Source organism: Neomonachus schauinslandi, chromosome 9 (genome assembly GCF_002201575.2).
Source record: "Neomonachus schauinslandi chromosome 9, ASM220157v2, whole genome shotgun sequence".
NCBI lineage: Eukaryota > Metazoa > Chordata > Mammalia > Carnivora > Phocidae > Neomonachus > Neomonachus schauinslandi.
In genome coordinates this window covers 59350918-59367686 of record NC_058411.1, presented here as the reverse complement: position 1 = coordinate 59367686, position 16769 = coordinate 59350918, and the positions used below count along the sequence as shown (strand labels likewise).

Genomic DNA, 16769 nt, shown 5'->3' with positions numbered 1-16769 from the left:
CAGGATGACTCAAAAGGGATTGAACATTTTAATAAATCTATTACTCAGTTATCAGATTATACATAATAAACATGTGGTCAAAACCAATTTTAGTGGGCTCCCTCACAGTTATCTCCATAATCTTACAAATGGTCAGTCTGTGCTAACAGCACACATTCTATAATTCATTTTATTCCTTTTGTAGCACATCACCATCAGCGGTTGAAGGGCTGGTTGTGACGCAGCCTTTCATTTCCTCAAGGCTGCCAAGCAAGAGGTGATACAAACATGAAGTTCGCAATGTACTCTCACATGAGACATGTGAGAGGCAACCCTTTGAAAGTTTAATTTCCTTTTAAGTCACCCTGGACGCTTTGATTTTAGAAAGTTACTTGAAAAAGTCTCCCACGGGGCGCCTGGGTGGCTCAGTTGGTTGGGCGACTGCCTTCGGCTCAGGTCATGATCCTGGAGTCCCGGGATCGAGTCCCGCATTGGGCTCCCTGCTCGGCAGGGGGTCTGCTTCTCCCTCTGACCCTCCTCCCTCTCCTGCTCTCTGTCTCTCATTCTCTCTGTCTCAAATAAATAAATAAAATCTTAAAAAAAAAAAAAAAAGAAAAAGTCTCCCACGTTATCCTGATTAATAAGACACTGAATTAATAAGAACTGAAAGGAGGATGGATGAAAGTACAGCTGGAGATCTGCATCTGTGAAAGTGTGTCCATAAGACAGCCTGAAAATGGGCTGGATGAACTTGGGTGAAGATGTGGAAGGCCTGCTCTTGGATCCTCAGGTGACCCAGACGAGGAGGGGAAGCTAGAATGACAGATGAGGCCCTCAGCATGAAAATTTATCATCCTAAGCTCTAGCACTGGACTGAACCCCCAGGATTACATTTAAGCACAGTGCATACAAACTGCGCAAGTTCAAGATGAGGGAGACTTGACTTGTTGGCAGTTCATGTAATCCGGGGATTTTAATTGACCACAGAATTTTATACATACCAACATCTTGATGTAAAAGCAACACCCATTCTCTTTCCCCTCTACCCTGACAAATCCCCCAAGAATTCATCTCTGTATAATCTTTGGCTGCATTAAGAAAGGCGTGTATTCAGATCACAGGAAGGGTTGAGACTACTGTACTCTGAGTTGACTGACTGACAACTGTAGTATTATGTCCAGTTTTGACACTGACATTGACCAATCTGATGCAACTATAGCGGGAGAGATAGACCATACAGAGGACTGGAAACCACATCATTTGAAGGGGAGTTGAGGAACTGTGGGTATATTTTGTAGAAGGAAAGACTCAAAGGCTCACCTATCCATACATTTGAAGAAGTATAGCACAATAGTTACAAATATGGACTCTGGTGTCAGATGGCCTGGCTCAGTCGTCTGCAGGATCTAGTAGGAGATGGGCACCAAACTCTGATGTTCTTTGGGAAGAGTCCTTCAAAGCCTCTCAAAGGAGAGGACGGTGCCATGTCATATTCATGTTGTAGGTATAACAGGCCTGACACATCACTGGTGTTTAATAAATGTCTTATCGCTCCTTTATAAGGACACAGTACACGAAGAACTAAGGTCTCAGAAGCAAATTACAAAGGCAGTGCTCAAGTACCTGGTAGCCGCTGGAAGGCGAATAAGAGCAGCTCATCAGTGCCTTCCCCATAGCTGGCAATGGTCGTCATGAAAATGATGTGGTGAGCTGAAATCAGAGTTGCCTCCCGGCAACTGAACAAGGGGGCAGCTTGAGTGAATGTAAACTGCCTTTTATTTTTTTTTCAGAAGAAATTTGCATTTTCTACATTGTTAGTTTCTGTGGGTCCAAGTCAATGAGGAGCAGAGTCAGCTCACAGTCTGTATCTTTCATTTCCTCTAATGTTGGCTCCCTTTTGTTGTTTTGTTCACAAACTTTGACAAAAGCATTTTTTGCCCTGATGTCATGGTATCATGCTGTTTTGTCCTCCAATGAAAATACCCGCTATTAAAGCTTAATTAAAAAATACAGTTGTTTCCACTTGACAGCTATCAGAAGAATCTATTACTGTGTTTGTTTTCTCTTTATGTGAGATAATTTGGGGAAATGCTAGCTCCTCACTCCACAGAAGGTCACCAACTGAAATGAGATGGTTTAATTGATAAGCATTCTTTAAGGAATGTAGAGTATTCCCAAGATCCTATCCTTGCAGGGCTCTCGGCTTTGGAATGAAATCAAAGTCTTGTTAAAAGCTCAGCATCTAAATGTAGCCATTCAGAAAATAGCCATGAAAATTCCTTTTTCCCCCTGAGCTAGCTGTTCTTTAAAGTGTTGTGAAATGTAAAATAATTTTAAACGTCTTACCCACTTAGTTCAAATTATAAAACACATGCAATGTCAAAATGGGTTAGGGTTTAAGCATAACAATTATCACTTGATTATTTCATATATATGTATACACACACACACCCTCTCCTTAAATATCTCTCTATAAATATTTACATGGGTAGATAACACCTTCTAAGAGTCAACTGTATCACTGAGTATTATCATACAGAATGCAGGAATATATTAATATATTTCCTTGGGAACTCAGTAAGTAAGATTTTTCTGTTTTGGTGTGCTCCGTTTATTCCTTGCCTCAATAAAGTCACTGACCCCAAGGAAAACTAACAAACCAGGTTTCCAAAACAAAATTCTAAAGGTTGGGAAGTTAGGACAAAGACACACTGAGATGCTTTGATATGGAGGTAGGCATATGATCAAGAAGAAGTCTTTGAACCAAGTTTATTTCATGAGATTCTACTTCTGGGCTGCTTATATAAATGAAACTTTCCCATGCCCATCGAGTCCTGCTTATGTAATATGTTTGTTTGACATGCCCCCTCATCATTTAAGAGGAGTCTAGTGACTTAGTACATGCTTCAAACACTCTGGCCCAGTTCCCCTCTGCAGCCTCCACTCCCTCCTTTCCCCTCTGGCTCACCATACACCAGCTATCCTCATTCTTTGTCTTCTCCCTGGTTCCCCGAGCCTCTGTCAGCTTCAGGGCGGTCACTCATCCTCTTCTCTCTGACTAAAGATCTGTCTGGTCTCCACTCATCCTCTTCATCTTGGCCTGGCTAATCCTCACCCTCGAGCCTCAGCTTCAACATCATTTTTGAAGGAAGGCCTTTTCTATGTCCTTGCCCTGCCCTGCCCTGCCATCGGTCTAGAGTAGGATCCCGGTTTATAAATACCCACAGCGTGGTAGTCTGTCTTTTCATGGCTCTCCTCTCATCATGACTGTCACAGTCCAGGGCCTCGTGCGGTGACTCATTTATTGTGTGGCTCCTCTCATCAACTGTAAACCCCGGTGAGGCAGGGACAGTGTTGACACTCAGGGAGGCAAGGCCCCGGACATTGTAGATGTGCCGTGAATGCTTTTAGAATGAATGCACAGAAGGAAGCCACGGAGAACCTAAAGCTACTGGTACCACAATTCCATCCACTTGGGTGGTGCCTGACTGGAAACTTTTGGCTTACATTTTATTTAAGAAAGTGTCTGAATTCTTGCCCCCTTCTTCTGCCCTCCCCCATGCCTTCCTTCTCCCCAACACACATGCCCCAGGGAGTCTGTGAAAACTGCCAATGAAAGATACTGCTTTTACCACAGAATCTTGTCACATATCCGGGAATTTTATAGATAATACATACTTGTAGTTTTACCCCAGTGGTTCCCAGAAAGGAGAGTTGTTCTTAATGAAACTTTAATGCTCTTGCCCTTCCCATTACCGGATGATTGGTAAGACTAATGATCAAGTAAGAGAGAATCAGAAAAATAAATGGCCATAAATTAAATCCTACTATAATCTAATTCTACTGAGATTCTTCTTTCCAAAATACAAACAGTTCTATATAAGTTCTCCACTTGAACCCAAAGGTGCATTTTTCATTCAGCTTAGTGCACACCTTAGGGAAGGATATAGCTTTAAATCATGAAACGAACACATTTCCACATTTCTTCTGATAAACTAAGTGCATCTGGCACCGCCCTCTGACTCTCTACAGAATTTATAAAATGAAGAAAATATTAAAAATCAAAAGAAAAAGAAAAACATTTGTATTTCAAAAAAGGCCAACTTTTACAAATATTACCTTAGGAGAAAATAAAATATGTTTGACTTAATGCTGTCTGTAGTAAAATGACCATAGGGACAGGTCTAAATGGTTTATTAAGTAAGAAAAATTGAACATATGAAAAATTGTTCTCTCCTAGAATATTTCTAACCCACACATGTAATTTATATCATGGCAAAATTCAACACAAAAGGTCTATTGTTTTTGGCAAAATAACTTGCAAACATGCTTAATTAGGATGCAAACTGAAAGCACAGCTTAATACTGTTGACAGCCATGAGCTTCAGACAGTGATTTCTACTACTATTATTATTATTTCACTTATGGAAACATTTGAAAAGCAGTAAATACGGAATTAGAGGACAAGGTTATTAAAGAGATGTAACATTTGAATCTTATGATTCTCATTTCTGTGTCAGCATCACAAATAATAGGCTTCCAACAGCCCCACCTTGTAACAGGAATGAAAGAAATTATTTTTGCAACGAAAGCTTACTCTCATGGATATTTGAAAAAGATGTCAGCATTTAAGTTAATCAATACCTGCTTCCAGTGGGCTTTACTTTGAGAAGTGATGCCTCTTTCTGGGGAGAAGGGATAATTCTTTATACTGACATTCCTTTCCATTCACTGCAAGATGTAAACGAATGCCTCCATTAAATCGATTCCATGGTCAGTTAACATCCAAAGCAGTCTTTGCTGTATTGTAGCCCCGCATTCACCATAGGAACAGCCAGAGCCTAAAAATAAATCTGAAAGAATCTAACCCAGGGCACCATTTTCAAACGGCTAATGCCTGCTTCTTCCAGGGCCATGACTTCTCGTTCTTGGTTTCTATAAATTATAGACTAAGGGTATGGAAAGGGAGGGCCAGGTTACAGGACTGAAGGAGACAGAAGAGGAATTTGGTCATATTATCTGGATATTCTAGCTATTTCATGTATTTAAATTTCAGTAATCATTTTTAAGCGGTCATTTATGTGTGACAAAACACAAGGGTTAAAGCACTGCATGGTGTAGTGGAAAGAGTCCTGGCCTCTGGTTCACTCCCTTCCCCTTGCTGTCTAACCTCAGATAAATTATTTCAGTAACTTTCAGCATTGGGCCGTAACTTCTCATTTGGTTTTCTTATCTGAAAATGACAGTTATCGTGATGGGGATCAGGCAAAACTGTGGAGTCTACAAAAATGGTTTAAATAGTATCACATGGCACAGAAGTTCAGGATATTTCTGTGATCACTTGAAAAATACATCTAATGGAGAGATCACCAATCTGAAGAGTTAAAAACTTTAGGGGTGGATGTCTGACCTGAGTTCTCCAGGCTTACCATTTAAAGTTCTTATTTTACCTCTATAGATAGCCTCAGAGTTGTATAAAATGTGAAAAAGTTAACTAGGTATTCTATTTTATGAGACTCTATTAAACTTTTCACTGATTTATTTCCTATTACAAAATTAATACATCCTTATTGCAGGAGCTTCCAACAGCTCAGAATGGTATAAAGAAAAAGGACTTTCCCTCCACTGCTGCTTGTTTTGTTTCTCTCTCTTTCTCTCTCACTCTCTCACTTATTCATACACACACACACACACACACACACACACACACACACACACACACCCGATTCCCCATTTCCCCCTCCAGAGATAATCATTATGAAGTTTCTTTTAAAAGAAAATACTTTGAAAATGGAAAACATTGCAAGACCACCTATGGATTAAAAAAATACATTAAAGAGAAAATCTAAAATTATTTCATGCCAGTCAGGACTGGGGAAATCTCGAATTCCCTTGGAACAACAGAATGACCAATTGCTGGGTGAGGGAACTGAAACAATAACCTGTAAACAAATCGTCCAAAGTATACAGCTAGAGACAGCCCACGGCGAAGATGGAATAAAGCCTTCAAGGAACACCACCTCCTCCTCATGGTTAACAACTTGATGACGTTCTTCAACATGTTTTAATGATTATCATACCTTCCCCTTCACAAAGGATTGATTTATTATGGTTTAGATTTAAAGAATACTGGTTTCCCAGTTTTGAATCAGGCTTAGATTACAGAACACATAAAATCAATGACTTTGTTCTAGGCAAGAAAAAACACAGTGTTCATTTAAGTGCAAAAGGAACAGTCCTGGGGAAAAATTCTTCATGCTGTTCTATGTGCTCGCTGTTTCCACCACCTGCCTCCCCCTCTCACTCCTCCTCTCATCACTGTCATCAGCACCAGCACACCTAACACTTCCGTGGCACCTTAAAATTCACAAACAACTTCCCATATTATTTCTGTCAGTCCTCAAAATAATGTTGTTGGGTAGCTTTTCAATATACAATAAAAAAAGCTGAAGCTCAGAGCAGTGAAGTGATTGGCCCAAGATCTTTCACCTAGTAAAGGGACACTCGCCCAGGTTTATGATGACTTTTTTTTAAAAAGACTTTATTTATTTATTTGAGAGAGAGAGAGTGAGTGAATGAGCAGGAAGGAGAGGCAGAGGGAGAGGGGCAAGCAGACTCCCCTCTGAGCAGGGAGCCCAACATAGGGCTTGATCCCAGGACCCTGAAATCATGACCCCAGCCGAAGGCAGACACTTAACTGACTGAGCCACCCAGGCGCCCTGGGTTGTGATGACTTCTAAGTGTGTATCTCCAACTCAGATCTTTCCTCTAAAGCTCCAGGACCCACATCCAATCTCCGACTCATCTGCATTTTAGTTCCAAGTGCAGTTAAATTCAGTTTCCAGGCTGAGCCCATAATATTCTCCCATAAACTTGTTTCTCTTTCAACGGTTTTCTTTTTCAGTAAATGGCACCATCACCCTTCTGGTTGCTCAAGCCAAGAACCTAGGCAGCATTTCTATCCACAACCCTTTTTCTCAACATGCCTATGTATGCTCCATCACCACATCCTGTACATTTTGCCTTCTGAAGATTTCTCAAATTTGTCCACTTCTCCTTGTCTCCACCATGAACAACATAGTCTGAGGCCCTAGCATCTCGCTTTGAAATAATTCCATGTTATATCCTGCCCTTCCCTCACAACCTCCCCTCCGTGCATTCTCCACTTGGCAGCCAGACTGATCAGGTAATTCCTCTGCTTAAAATCTTTTGTTGGCTTCCTAGTGCTCTTCAGATAAAGATAAGAATCCTTAGTGTGGCCTATAATAGCTGCTATGATCTGACCCTGTCAACTGGCAAGATCAATGAGTGGTTTCCATAGTTTCAGGATATCATGATGTATTTAAAAAATAAGTGAATAGTTAAGCTTCTGTGTTTATATAATGCATAACATTTAATGACTTAAGTGCACTGATTAATTGTAGAATGAAGTTTACACTTGTAGATTTTTTTAAAGCATTATTAACATATGACCATACGTAGATCTTTGTGACTTCTTTCTTAAATAGAACAAATTCATTTTATAATATGATAGGAATTAAAATACATGCCCAAATATATGTAATAAAGTATATAATAATTTATATAATTTATTTCATTGTGTGTATGTGATTCCTATCTGTCTCAAGACTAGATAGCCGAAGAGATGGAGGCAGCGACTCTTCTCCCATGTTGTATGGAGTACTCATCTCAGAGTCTAAAAAAACAGGGTCAACTTCATGCATTTGTGACTTGCGCAGTTACCCAGGGCCTGCACTTAGAAGAGCTCGGTTTATTGCCTTACTATTTGGTCTTGAAATTCTTAATCATTTTTGAACAAGGGTCCTACATTTTCATTTTGTCCTGGGTACCACAAATTGTTTAGCCCATTCCTGCTAAAAAGAATCTCAATGTATTAAGAGTCAAACTCTCTCATGTCATTCAGCCCAAAGTATCTATTGCATTTGATTTCTGTGATTTCTCGACAGAAGGAGGGCTCTGAGGACCACTGGAGTCAGAACTGACAGTCAGGGAGGGAAGGGTGTCTATATACTGTGGTCAGTCACAGATTTCAGGCCAACCAAACAAGCTTCTACTCAATAACTGCGATTTCCACATACAGCGAAACGTGTTTAACAACTTTGGCTAGTGGATGAGGCCAAACCAACAGATGGTTAATGTGGAACATCCCTTGGCTTCAGCTGCTACTTAAGATAAGTCCTCACCCAGAATATGGGGGGATCGCTGGGCAAAGGTAGGTACAATCAACTTTACTGAAGAGTCTGGTGGTAGCCGTATTAGAAATCGTTTTACGGTTTATAAAAATCCATCGATAGTTTTGTACTAAGCAAAATAAAAAACTGAACCCCTGTGGGAAATTGTCTGCATGTGCAAAATGTGTCACCAGTCGGTGCTTTCGGGATTGCAATTTTCAATGCAAGCAAGCAATATGATGGTGGGGGCAAAGTGTGCTGTTATAGATGAAAAGAGGCTGGGTTTAAAGCACATCATGTGCTACTTTTATCTCGCAGAAGTTGAAAGGCTGTTAACATCTGTAAATTACCACTAAAATATATTTATAATTATTACTACTTTGCATGAAAAGTGATGATCCTTAAAGAGTTGGTTACCCCTTACCCTAGGTAACTTAGGTGAATTTAAAAATTAATATCTAGGTAAAATTTAAATTTTAGGCTGATAATTTCCCCCCAGAGCTCAAAATTTATTTAGGATATGAAAATTTCAACTTTCTTGGGAAAGTTGTTTCTGAGGTTAAAAAAAGTAAGTGATAACACAGTTTCTAGAAGCTTCTGTTAGCGATAAATGGGAAGCATTCAGGTGTCACGGTGCATATTTCAAGGAAATGAATTTTGGTGTCAGAATTGGGTTCAAGTCTCTGCTCTTAACTACTTAACAATTTACTTGATCTTTCTAAGCCTCAGTTTCCAATTCCTAAATAGGGGTAATGACACCCCATGAATAAGGCTAACGGGGGGATCAGATTCGATATGAGTGTTCAGTGCAGTGACTAGCACATGATGATTACTCTACAGATGGAGCTATCATCACTGATGAGATTTTTCCTCCAGGATTATAATCTATTAAATAGTTACCTTATTGACAGGAATAATGTTTTTGACATTGTAGTAGAAGCCAAAATAAACCATGTTGAAAACCCCGTGACGTCCCAAAGTTGCTGTAAATCCTTTGTTGAGGCCCTGGAGTCCCAAGCCTTCCTTCTTAATGATATGTCTTGCATAACTCATCGTGGATGGTTGCTGCAGGAGAGAGAAGCAAAGCCAGAGAGATCATCTTTGAGACCGTGAAATAGAGTAAATTACCATTTTAGCTTCCCTTCAAGCCAGAATTATTCGGGACTTTTTTTTCCCCCCAACATGAATAATCATGCCTAGATCCATACTTTTAAAATTAGGAAGCCCCAAAAGTAAACAAAATTGCATGCATGCAGGTCTTCAAGGGAAGATTGCTGTTAAAAAAAAAAAAACCCACACCTTTGGTGGAATTAGTGAAACTAATGTCATGTAATACCTATCATTACTACCTACATGTAAATAGCTGTATCCAATTCTGGATTACCCAAGTAATGGAGGGGATTAGCCATACAGGTAAACTGGTAATCCATAACTGCATAATTCAAAAGGAATTTACATTTGGTTCCTGAATCCAGCATAGCTACTTTTCTAATTACGTTTTTCTGAAGTGAATGTTACAAGTAGTCTTGATTTCACTGCCTCAAGAGTTAAACTGGCACTAGGTTAGAAATTGGGTGGATAAATAAAATTAAAAAAAAAAAAAAAAGACACCTGGGTGGCTCAGTCGGTTAAGCATCTGCCTTTCAACTCAGGTCATGATCCCAGGGTCCTGGGATCGAGCCCCACGTCGGGCTCCCTGCTCAGTGGAGAGCCTGCTTCTCCCTCTCCCTCTGCCTGCCTCTCTGCCTACTTGTGCTCTCTCTCTGTCAAATAAATAAATATCCTTAAAAAAAAAAAAAGAAAAAAAGAAATAGGGTGTGGATAGTTGTCTGTAGACTTCCTCAAGAGGGTGTACAATTAATGTGTGTATCACTCGTGATAAATGACAAATCAGTGGCACTGGGAGTCGTGGGTTACCTTTAAATTTTTTTTTTTTAAAGATTTTATTTATTTATTTGAGAGAGAGAATGAGATAGAGCGAGCATAAGAGGGGGGAGGGTCAGAGGGAGAAGCAGACTCCCTGCCGAGCAGGGAGCCCGATGCGGGACTCGATCCCGGGACTCCAGGATCATGACCTGAGCCGAAGGCAGTCGCTTAACCAACTGAGCCACCCAGGCGCCCCGTGGGTTACCTTTAATTTACTTCTTTCCAGCCCTCCAGTTGACGACCCAAACTTGAAATACCCTGACTGCTGGACTCCAGTCTATCGCTACTTTTGGAACATGCTACAGAGCTTACTAGAGTTTACAAGAACAACAATTCATGTGGGCTTCAATAAAAAGCTGAATGATTGCGTCCTTTCGGAGATACAGTACAAGGGATATCTCTACTTGTTAAATTTTGACTGAATAGGAAATAAGGGAAAATGCTCAGTATTTAATTTTTTTTTTTCCCATGAGGCAAGCACTGACATGGCATTTGTTTGATTTTTCCCTGGAGCAGGTTGCTGGAGTGGTCTGCAGTCTGATGTGCTTTCTGACTAAAAGTGTTTTCTTATCACGTGCAATTAAGGTTGTATCAGCAGAACAGAGAACAAATCCAATCAAGCCTTTTCATCCAACTTGTATTTATAGCTATGTAATTAACATGATACATTTAAATGAGCTTGTTTATATAGTAAATCCTATAGTTTTTGCTGATAAATGTTTTAAAAACTCTTAACTACAATACTACACTCAACTTCATCTTTTCACTTAAGAAGATTAATTACAATACATTGCATTAAGCTTTTAAGGAAACCTTTTTTTGTAACAGAAAAAAAACACATGAGAATATATCTTAAAATAATAAAAAAACATTTCATATAGGAAAACCAAAAATTCTCAGAAGGTTAAAGTTCACTCTCTGCTCTACAAAATGGGGCTTTTTTTGTTTGTGTTCTGGCACATTGACTATCAACACAAATTATTTTGGTTTTCAAAATAGACTTGAGGATAAGTTGAGCAGAAGTTCATTTCTGTTGGAAAGACTCTGGAAGTGCTGAGCAAACTGCCTAGGCTCTGCTCCCCTGCTCGGAGGAAGGCAGCCAGAGGGCAGATTTTGAACTCAAGTGCCTGGGTGAGCTTGAACTCTAGTTATGAGTCATTAAGTAAAATCAGAGAGTAGCACAGTAGTTAGAAATAGCTGGTTGTCTTTCTCTGCTTGATTTATTTCACTTAGCATAATCCCCTCCAGTTCCATCCATGTTGATGCAAATGGTGGGTATTCATCCTTTCTGATGGCTGAGTAATAGTCCATTGTATATATGACCATATCTTCTTTATATGTGGAACATAAGGAATAGTGTGGAGGACCACAGGGGAGGGGAGGGAAAACGGAATGGGAAGAAATCAGAGAGGGAGAAAAACCATGAGAGACTCTGGACTCTGGGAAACAAACTGAGGGTTACAGAAGGGAGGGGGGTGGGGGGATGGAGGGATGAGGTAGCTGGATGACCGGTATTAAGGAGGGCAATGTTTTGTGATGAGTACTGGGTGCCATACACAACTAATGAATGGTTGAACACTAAAAAAAAAAAAAAAAAAAAAAAAAAAAAAAATAGGGGGTTGGAGCCAGACTGCTCCAGGTTTGAGTCTCAGCAATCCCACCTGCTAGCCTGGGAAAGGATTTTATCCACTCTGATTTATCCCCACTTTACTTATATGTAAAATAAGAATAATAAGAGAAAAAGAGAATCTTCCTTGTAGGATTGCTGTGATGGTAACTAAGTCAATGGATTTTTGTCCTCTGTAAGCATTCAAGACATATTAGCTGATAATAATAATGGCAATAGTGCTGATAATAATAAAAATAGTTCAAATAATAAAATAACAGGTAATTTCTTTGTTAGCTGAAGGCAATGGCATTAAAAAGGGCAGAGGCTGATTTGAGGGACATGAAGGGCATGTATAACTAGCCTCTTCCTTTTCATTCCCCTGTCTGTCCTTTCCTTTTCCCAGAGCTCTGGACCCTTGTGTCCACCAGAAATGCATCACGCAAGACAAAAAGGTCTACTTAGTCTGAGGCCTAATCAAATCCAGTCTCTGGGCTAGAGAGCTCCTCCAGGGAGCTTCCTCACCCCAGGGCCTTTCTTCTCTAGAGCAGTAGATCCTGTAAAATGGCCTCTTCCCTATCCCTTAGAATTAACATCCTCGGTAAGAATTCTCCACTGGGTAAGTCTGTGGGCTCTAGAAGCAAGGCCGCATGGGAGCAAAGTTTGGGAACAAAAAAGTCACCAATTGGGCCTCCACCTCACACAGCTTACAGCCTGGAGAGCACAACTGTGTGTGTTACCAGGTACCTGGAACACAGTGAGTGCTCATCAATGTGAGCCATTATCACATCTGTCTGGCAGTTTACACATATCACGTGATTTATTCTCTCAACAAGAGTGTGAGATTTCCATTTGATGGATGGGGAAACTAAGGTTGTGTTACTTGCTCAAGATCACAGAGATAGTGCCAAAGCTCAAACTGAGGCCTCTCCTGCTCCAAGTCCATACTTTTATCCTCTGCATGGGTTTGCCATTGTAACATATCTGATTGCTTTTCTCAATCCTGTAAGGTGGGCAGCAGGTATATTTTCCTTATTTTGCAGGTGAGAAAACCAAGGACTGTTAAGTAGCAGGCCTAAAGTAAAAATGCTGGTAAATAGCTTAAGCAGGATTCTGCATCCGGTGTGGTTCTCATTCTGTGGGCTTATTCTTGTTCTACATATGTGGTAAGAGTTTCAGAGTTTAATAATCCAATTGATACAGGTAACAGATACATCATAACCCAAATATATTTTTCTTGGGGCCTTGTGATAGAGAAAAACCTGAGTTCTTCTCTAATTCCCCATAAAGAGAAGTGTGCTTTTTGCTTCATTCAGCAACACTGTGTCACACACATGTAAGCAAATATTTAATTAGAAAGGCAAAACATGACTTCCACTGGGATGCTTAAATAGGAAAATACAGAACCATTTTGACTAGATCTCTGTAAACACAAGGAATTTTACTAAACTTATTTGATTACTGGGCTTCCATTTCAAAACAAAAATGGTGACTGATTAGCATCATCAGCCAAATGATTCCAATACTATCCAACCCAGCAGGTCACCTACCAGTTCAGTTTCCTTCCAACATTTAGATTCACTGCAATTTTCATATCTGGTTACCAGTTGTGGGCCAAATTGCATGATAAAACTTTCCTAGATGTACTCTTCATCGACTGCACCAGAATGCAAGTGGGGGAGCATAAATGGATTGGAATGTAGCTTATACTGTAATATCACACTGCTCTCCACACTGGTTTATCGAAATGCTCAGTTCACTGGTACCTGCCAGAGTATTTCCATTTGACGTAACTCAAAGTCTTTAGGTTTCGTTTTAGCTATGGCCCACTGCTACTTCTGGGAACTCTCTGTTCTTTCATGCATTCATTTCTTCAACAAATACCTGTTGTGTGCCTAGTAGGTGCCACGTGCTGTGCTAAATGTCTCATGCAGGACTTTGCTCATATTCTAGAAATTTAAATACTTTTGCTTTGGTTTTTATTCGGGGAGATAGGCCGATAATTTTTAGATCCACCCATGAGAATCTTCCACAATGGTTATGAAATATGGAATCAAATTTCTGTTTTAAAAGTCCTTAAGAGGCTTAATTAAAGAGAAGATTCTTTGCGCCACTCCAGGGCACTGATTCCTTACTCACGGAGAGTCCAGGATTACCAACAAATCACGGAGATGACTTATGGCAGCCTGAGCTATTTTGTTTAGAGTTCTTCCATCCAACTACTGACCATAGCTGGCTCTGATTAGCTTGTGAGACCACAGACTGAGGTGTAGGCAGCAGGCATTGTTCTCTGAGTAAATAGCTATCAGAGTATGGCCAATAGGTAGAGACACGGGGTGTGTGTGTCCATGAATTTCCTCCATCCCCGAAGCCAGAGAAGAGCTCTAGGCACACCATGTCAAAAGGCAGCACGCTCCACATGCGTTCCTTTACTTGCTTCCCAGGGCAAGGTGAATTCTGTCATGTTTTAGAGCCAATGGACAAGGGTGTTGCATTGAATTTCATCACATGGCTGGAAAGCAAACCGGATGAGACCTTTGCACAATGGAGTGAGTGTCCATATCTGGGCCTTCAGAAAAATACTGCTTTGTTAAAAAAGAGGAGATCCAGTTGCTGCATTTAGGCAGGAAAATACCCTGGTTCCTCAGGAGATAGAAGATCACTTATATTTTTCATTACTCAAATAAATTCTTGGAGCATTTTCATAAATTTGGAAAAAAAGAAAAAGAAAAAAGAAAAAAACCCCTTCCTTTTATTTGAGAACAAAATGTAAGTGAAAGAAGAGGAATTGGGCTCAAAAATCCCACAGTTACACTTTGCTTTCGCTGAGATATTTCACTAATTCATCATTATAGCTTATTCTAATAGGGCAAGATTATGGACAAAAAGACAGGCCAAATACAATTATGCTCTATCTAGAGTTTATGTTTGGTGAACGGGTCTATTTTTTATTTTATTTTATTTTTTTTATTCTTATGTTAATCCCCATACATTACATCATTAGTTTTAGATGAAGTGTTCCATGATTCATTGTTTGTGCATAACACCCAGTGCTCCATGCAGAATGTGCCCTCTTTAATACCCACCACCAGGCTAACCCATCCTCCCACCCCCCTCCCCTCTATTTTTTAAACAACCTGTGAGTGGATGGTAATTTGCCATAAATGAACTTTCCCAGACGCTGCGCCACACAGCTCCTCTGCCCCAAGTTTCGGCGGGGTAACGGTCCCCGGAGGAACGCGCGGGCCTTCCGGGTGATGAGGCGCCGAGGTGCCTCGCCCTGCCACCGCCGGCTGCGCAGGAGGCAAGAAGGGGCCCGCGCGGCGGTGACCGCTCGGAAACACCTGGCACCGCGGAGGGAGCCTTTGCTTTTTCCTGGTTCCAGAAACACTCCTGACTTTCCCTTAAGTTTCACGATCACCCACATTTCTCGATCCCAATAAAAGCAGTGCGGTTGCCTAGAAAGAGAACTCGATGTTAACGTTCGGTTCCTAAGAGCTACCACTTTCTTTAGGCGTTATTTTCCCTATCTATAAAACCGGGAGAAAGCCACCTACCATACGGGGTGGCGGGGGGGGGGGGGGGGGGGGAATTTGAAAAACCAATTATGTGGGGGCATTGGAAAAAGGGGAAGGATGCAAAAGCAGTTACCAAAGCACTGGGGTGAGAGGGGAGTGTTGGTGAAAATCAACTGTTTTTTCTTTATATAGCTTTGTATTGTTTGATTTGTGGGGGCGGAAAACACTGTAATACTTTTACTATTTGAAAAATTGTATAAATTGAGAAAATCAAATAAAGGAAAAAACATGTAAGGCATCTTACACAGTATCTGGCATATAGTAGATGTTCTGTAAATGGTAGCTATTATCATTACTTCAAAGTCTCCATCTGCAAGCAAAACTCTAGAATTCCTGGCACAGCTGAATGGAAGACTGAAGTCTATTTCTGTAAATGATAATAGAGACACAACTTGGCTGCTGCCTTAGCTATTGTTGAAAGATAACTATAGGAATGCATTCATAGACATAATTCACTTTTCTGCCCACAAGCATCATAGACTGGAAAGCAATAATTTAGGTACTGAACAGTTTCCAGGCAGTGTTTCACACGGCAATGCAGGAAAAATCTGAACTTAACTCAGTACCTCAACACAAACGTTGACATGCCCTTGAAGCTGGCTTCTCACACTATCCGTAAACAGAGCCACACGCTCGCTCTCTAACTCAACTTCCCTCTTTCTTGAAAGAGATTCATCACAAAATGCGGTCCTTCTATTTACTTTATGTTGACTCCACATACTATAAGTTTAAACATTTGTCAATTGCCTATGGAGAAAATAATCACTAAGCTTGGTGATCTCATATATGATCTAATTGATCTCTATTAGATTACCAAGCTCCCAGAAGAAAGTGTGTAGAATTATATCTAGTGGTGTTTATCCAAAACCAGAATCAAACCCTGAATTAATTTTTTAAAAAATCCCTATCTTCAAAGAGTCTACCATCAATGACACATTTGCTATCTGTTCATTGCACCTTAAAATTTCAATCAAATCATAAAGGTAGAAGACTAATTATTCTTTTCTTGGGTTGAACATCTTTAAAGACTAAATAGAGGGGAACAGGCTTTTGCAATTCACTTAAGCCTTAGTTTCATATTTGGGGGTGAGAATGATTATGTTCATATGTAATGTAGATAAAAATGAGTAGAAGGAAAACCTGTCCCCCATCCACACATCAGAGACAAATCCTATAGACCTCAAGGGAAGGAAAACATAACCCATTAGCCAAATAATAACTTTGAAGTAGATTTCAAAGTGGAGAGAAAAACTGGGAAACAATTCATCCAAGATTTTGCTTCTGGGAGGAAATTCACATTTTCCAGGCTTGCAGAGAGCATGCCAGCCAAGCACCAGTTGGCTTAGCACAAGTGATAGGGGACTTCTAGGTCTTATAAATATATAGATTAAAAAACGATGCACCCAGTTAGAGGGGAGAAAGGTCCTATAAGGACAATAAGCTATAAAGTCACACTTTTGGAAGATTGGATATGGAATCATCTCCAGT

The 16769-nt window shown here is 40.3% G+C and overlaps 1 protein-coding gene across 1 annotated transcript in view; it reads right to left on the bottom strand.

Annotated features, from left to right (window-relative positions):
• SLC25A21 (solute carrier family 25 member 21) overlaps positions 1 to 16769 on the bottom strand; it is a 223463-nt gene that overhangs the window by 14926 nt on the left and 191768 nt on the right. Inside the window, exon 8 of the mRNA XM_044918276.1 lies at positions 9072 to 9236. Coding sequence (XP_044774211.1) covers positions 9072 to 9236 — 165 coding nt within the window. The remainder of the gene's footprint in view (positions 1 to 9071; positions 9237 to 16769) is intronic.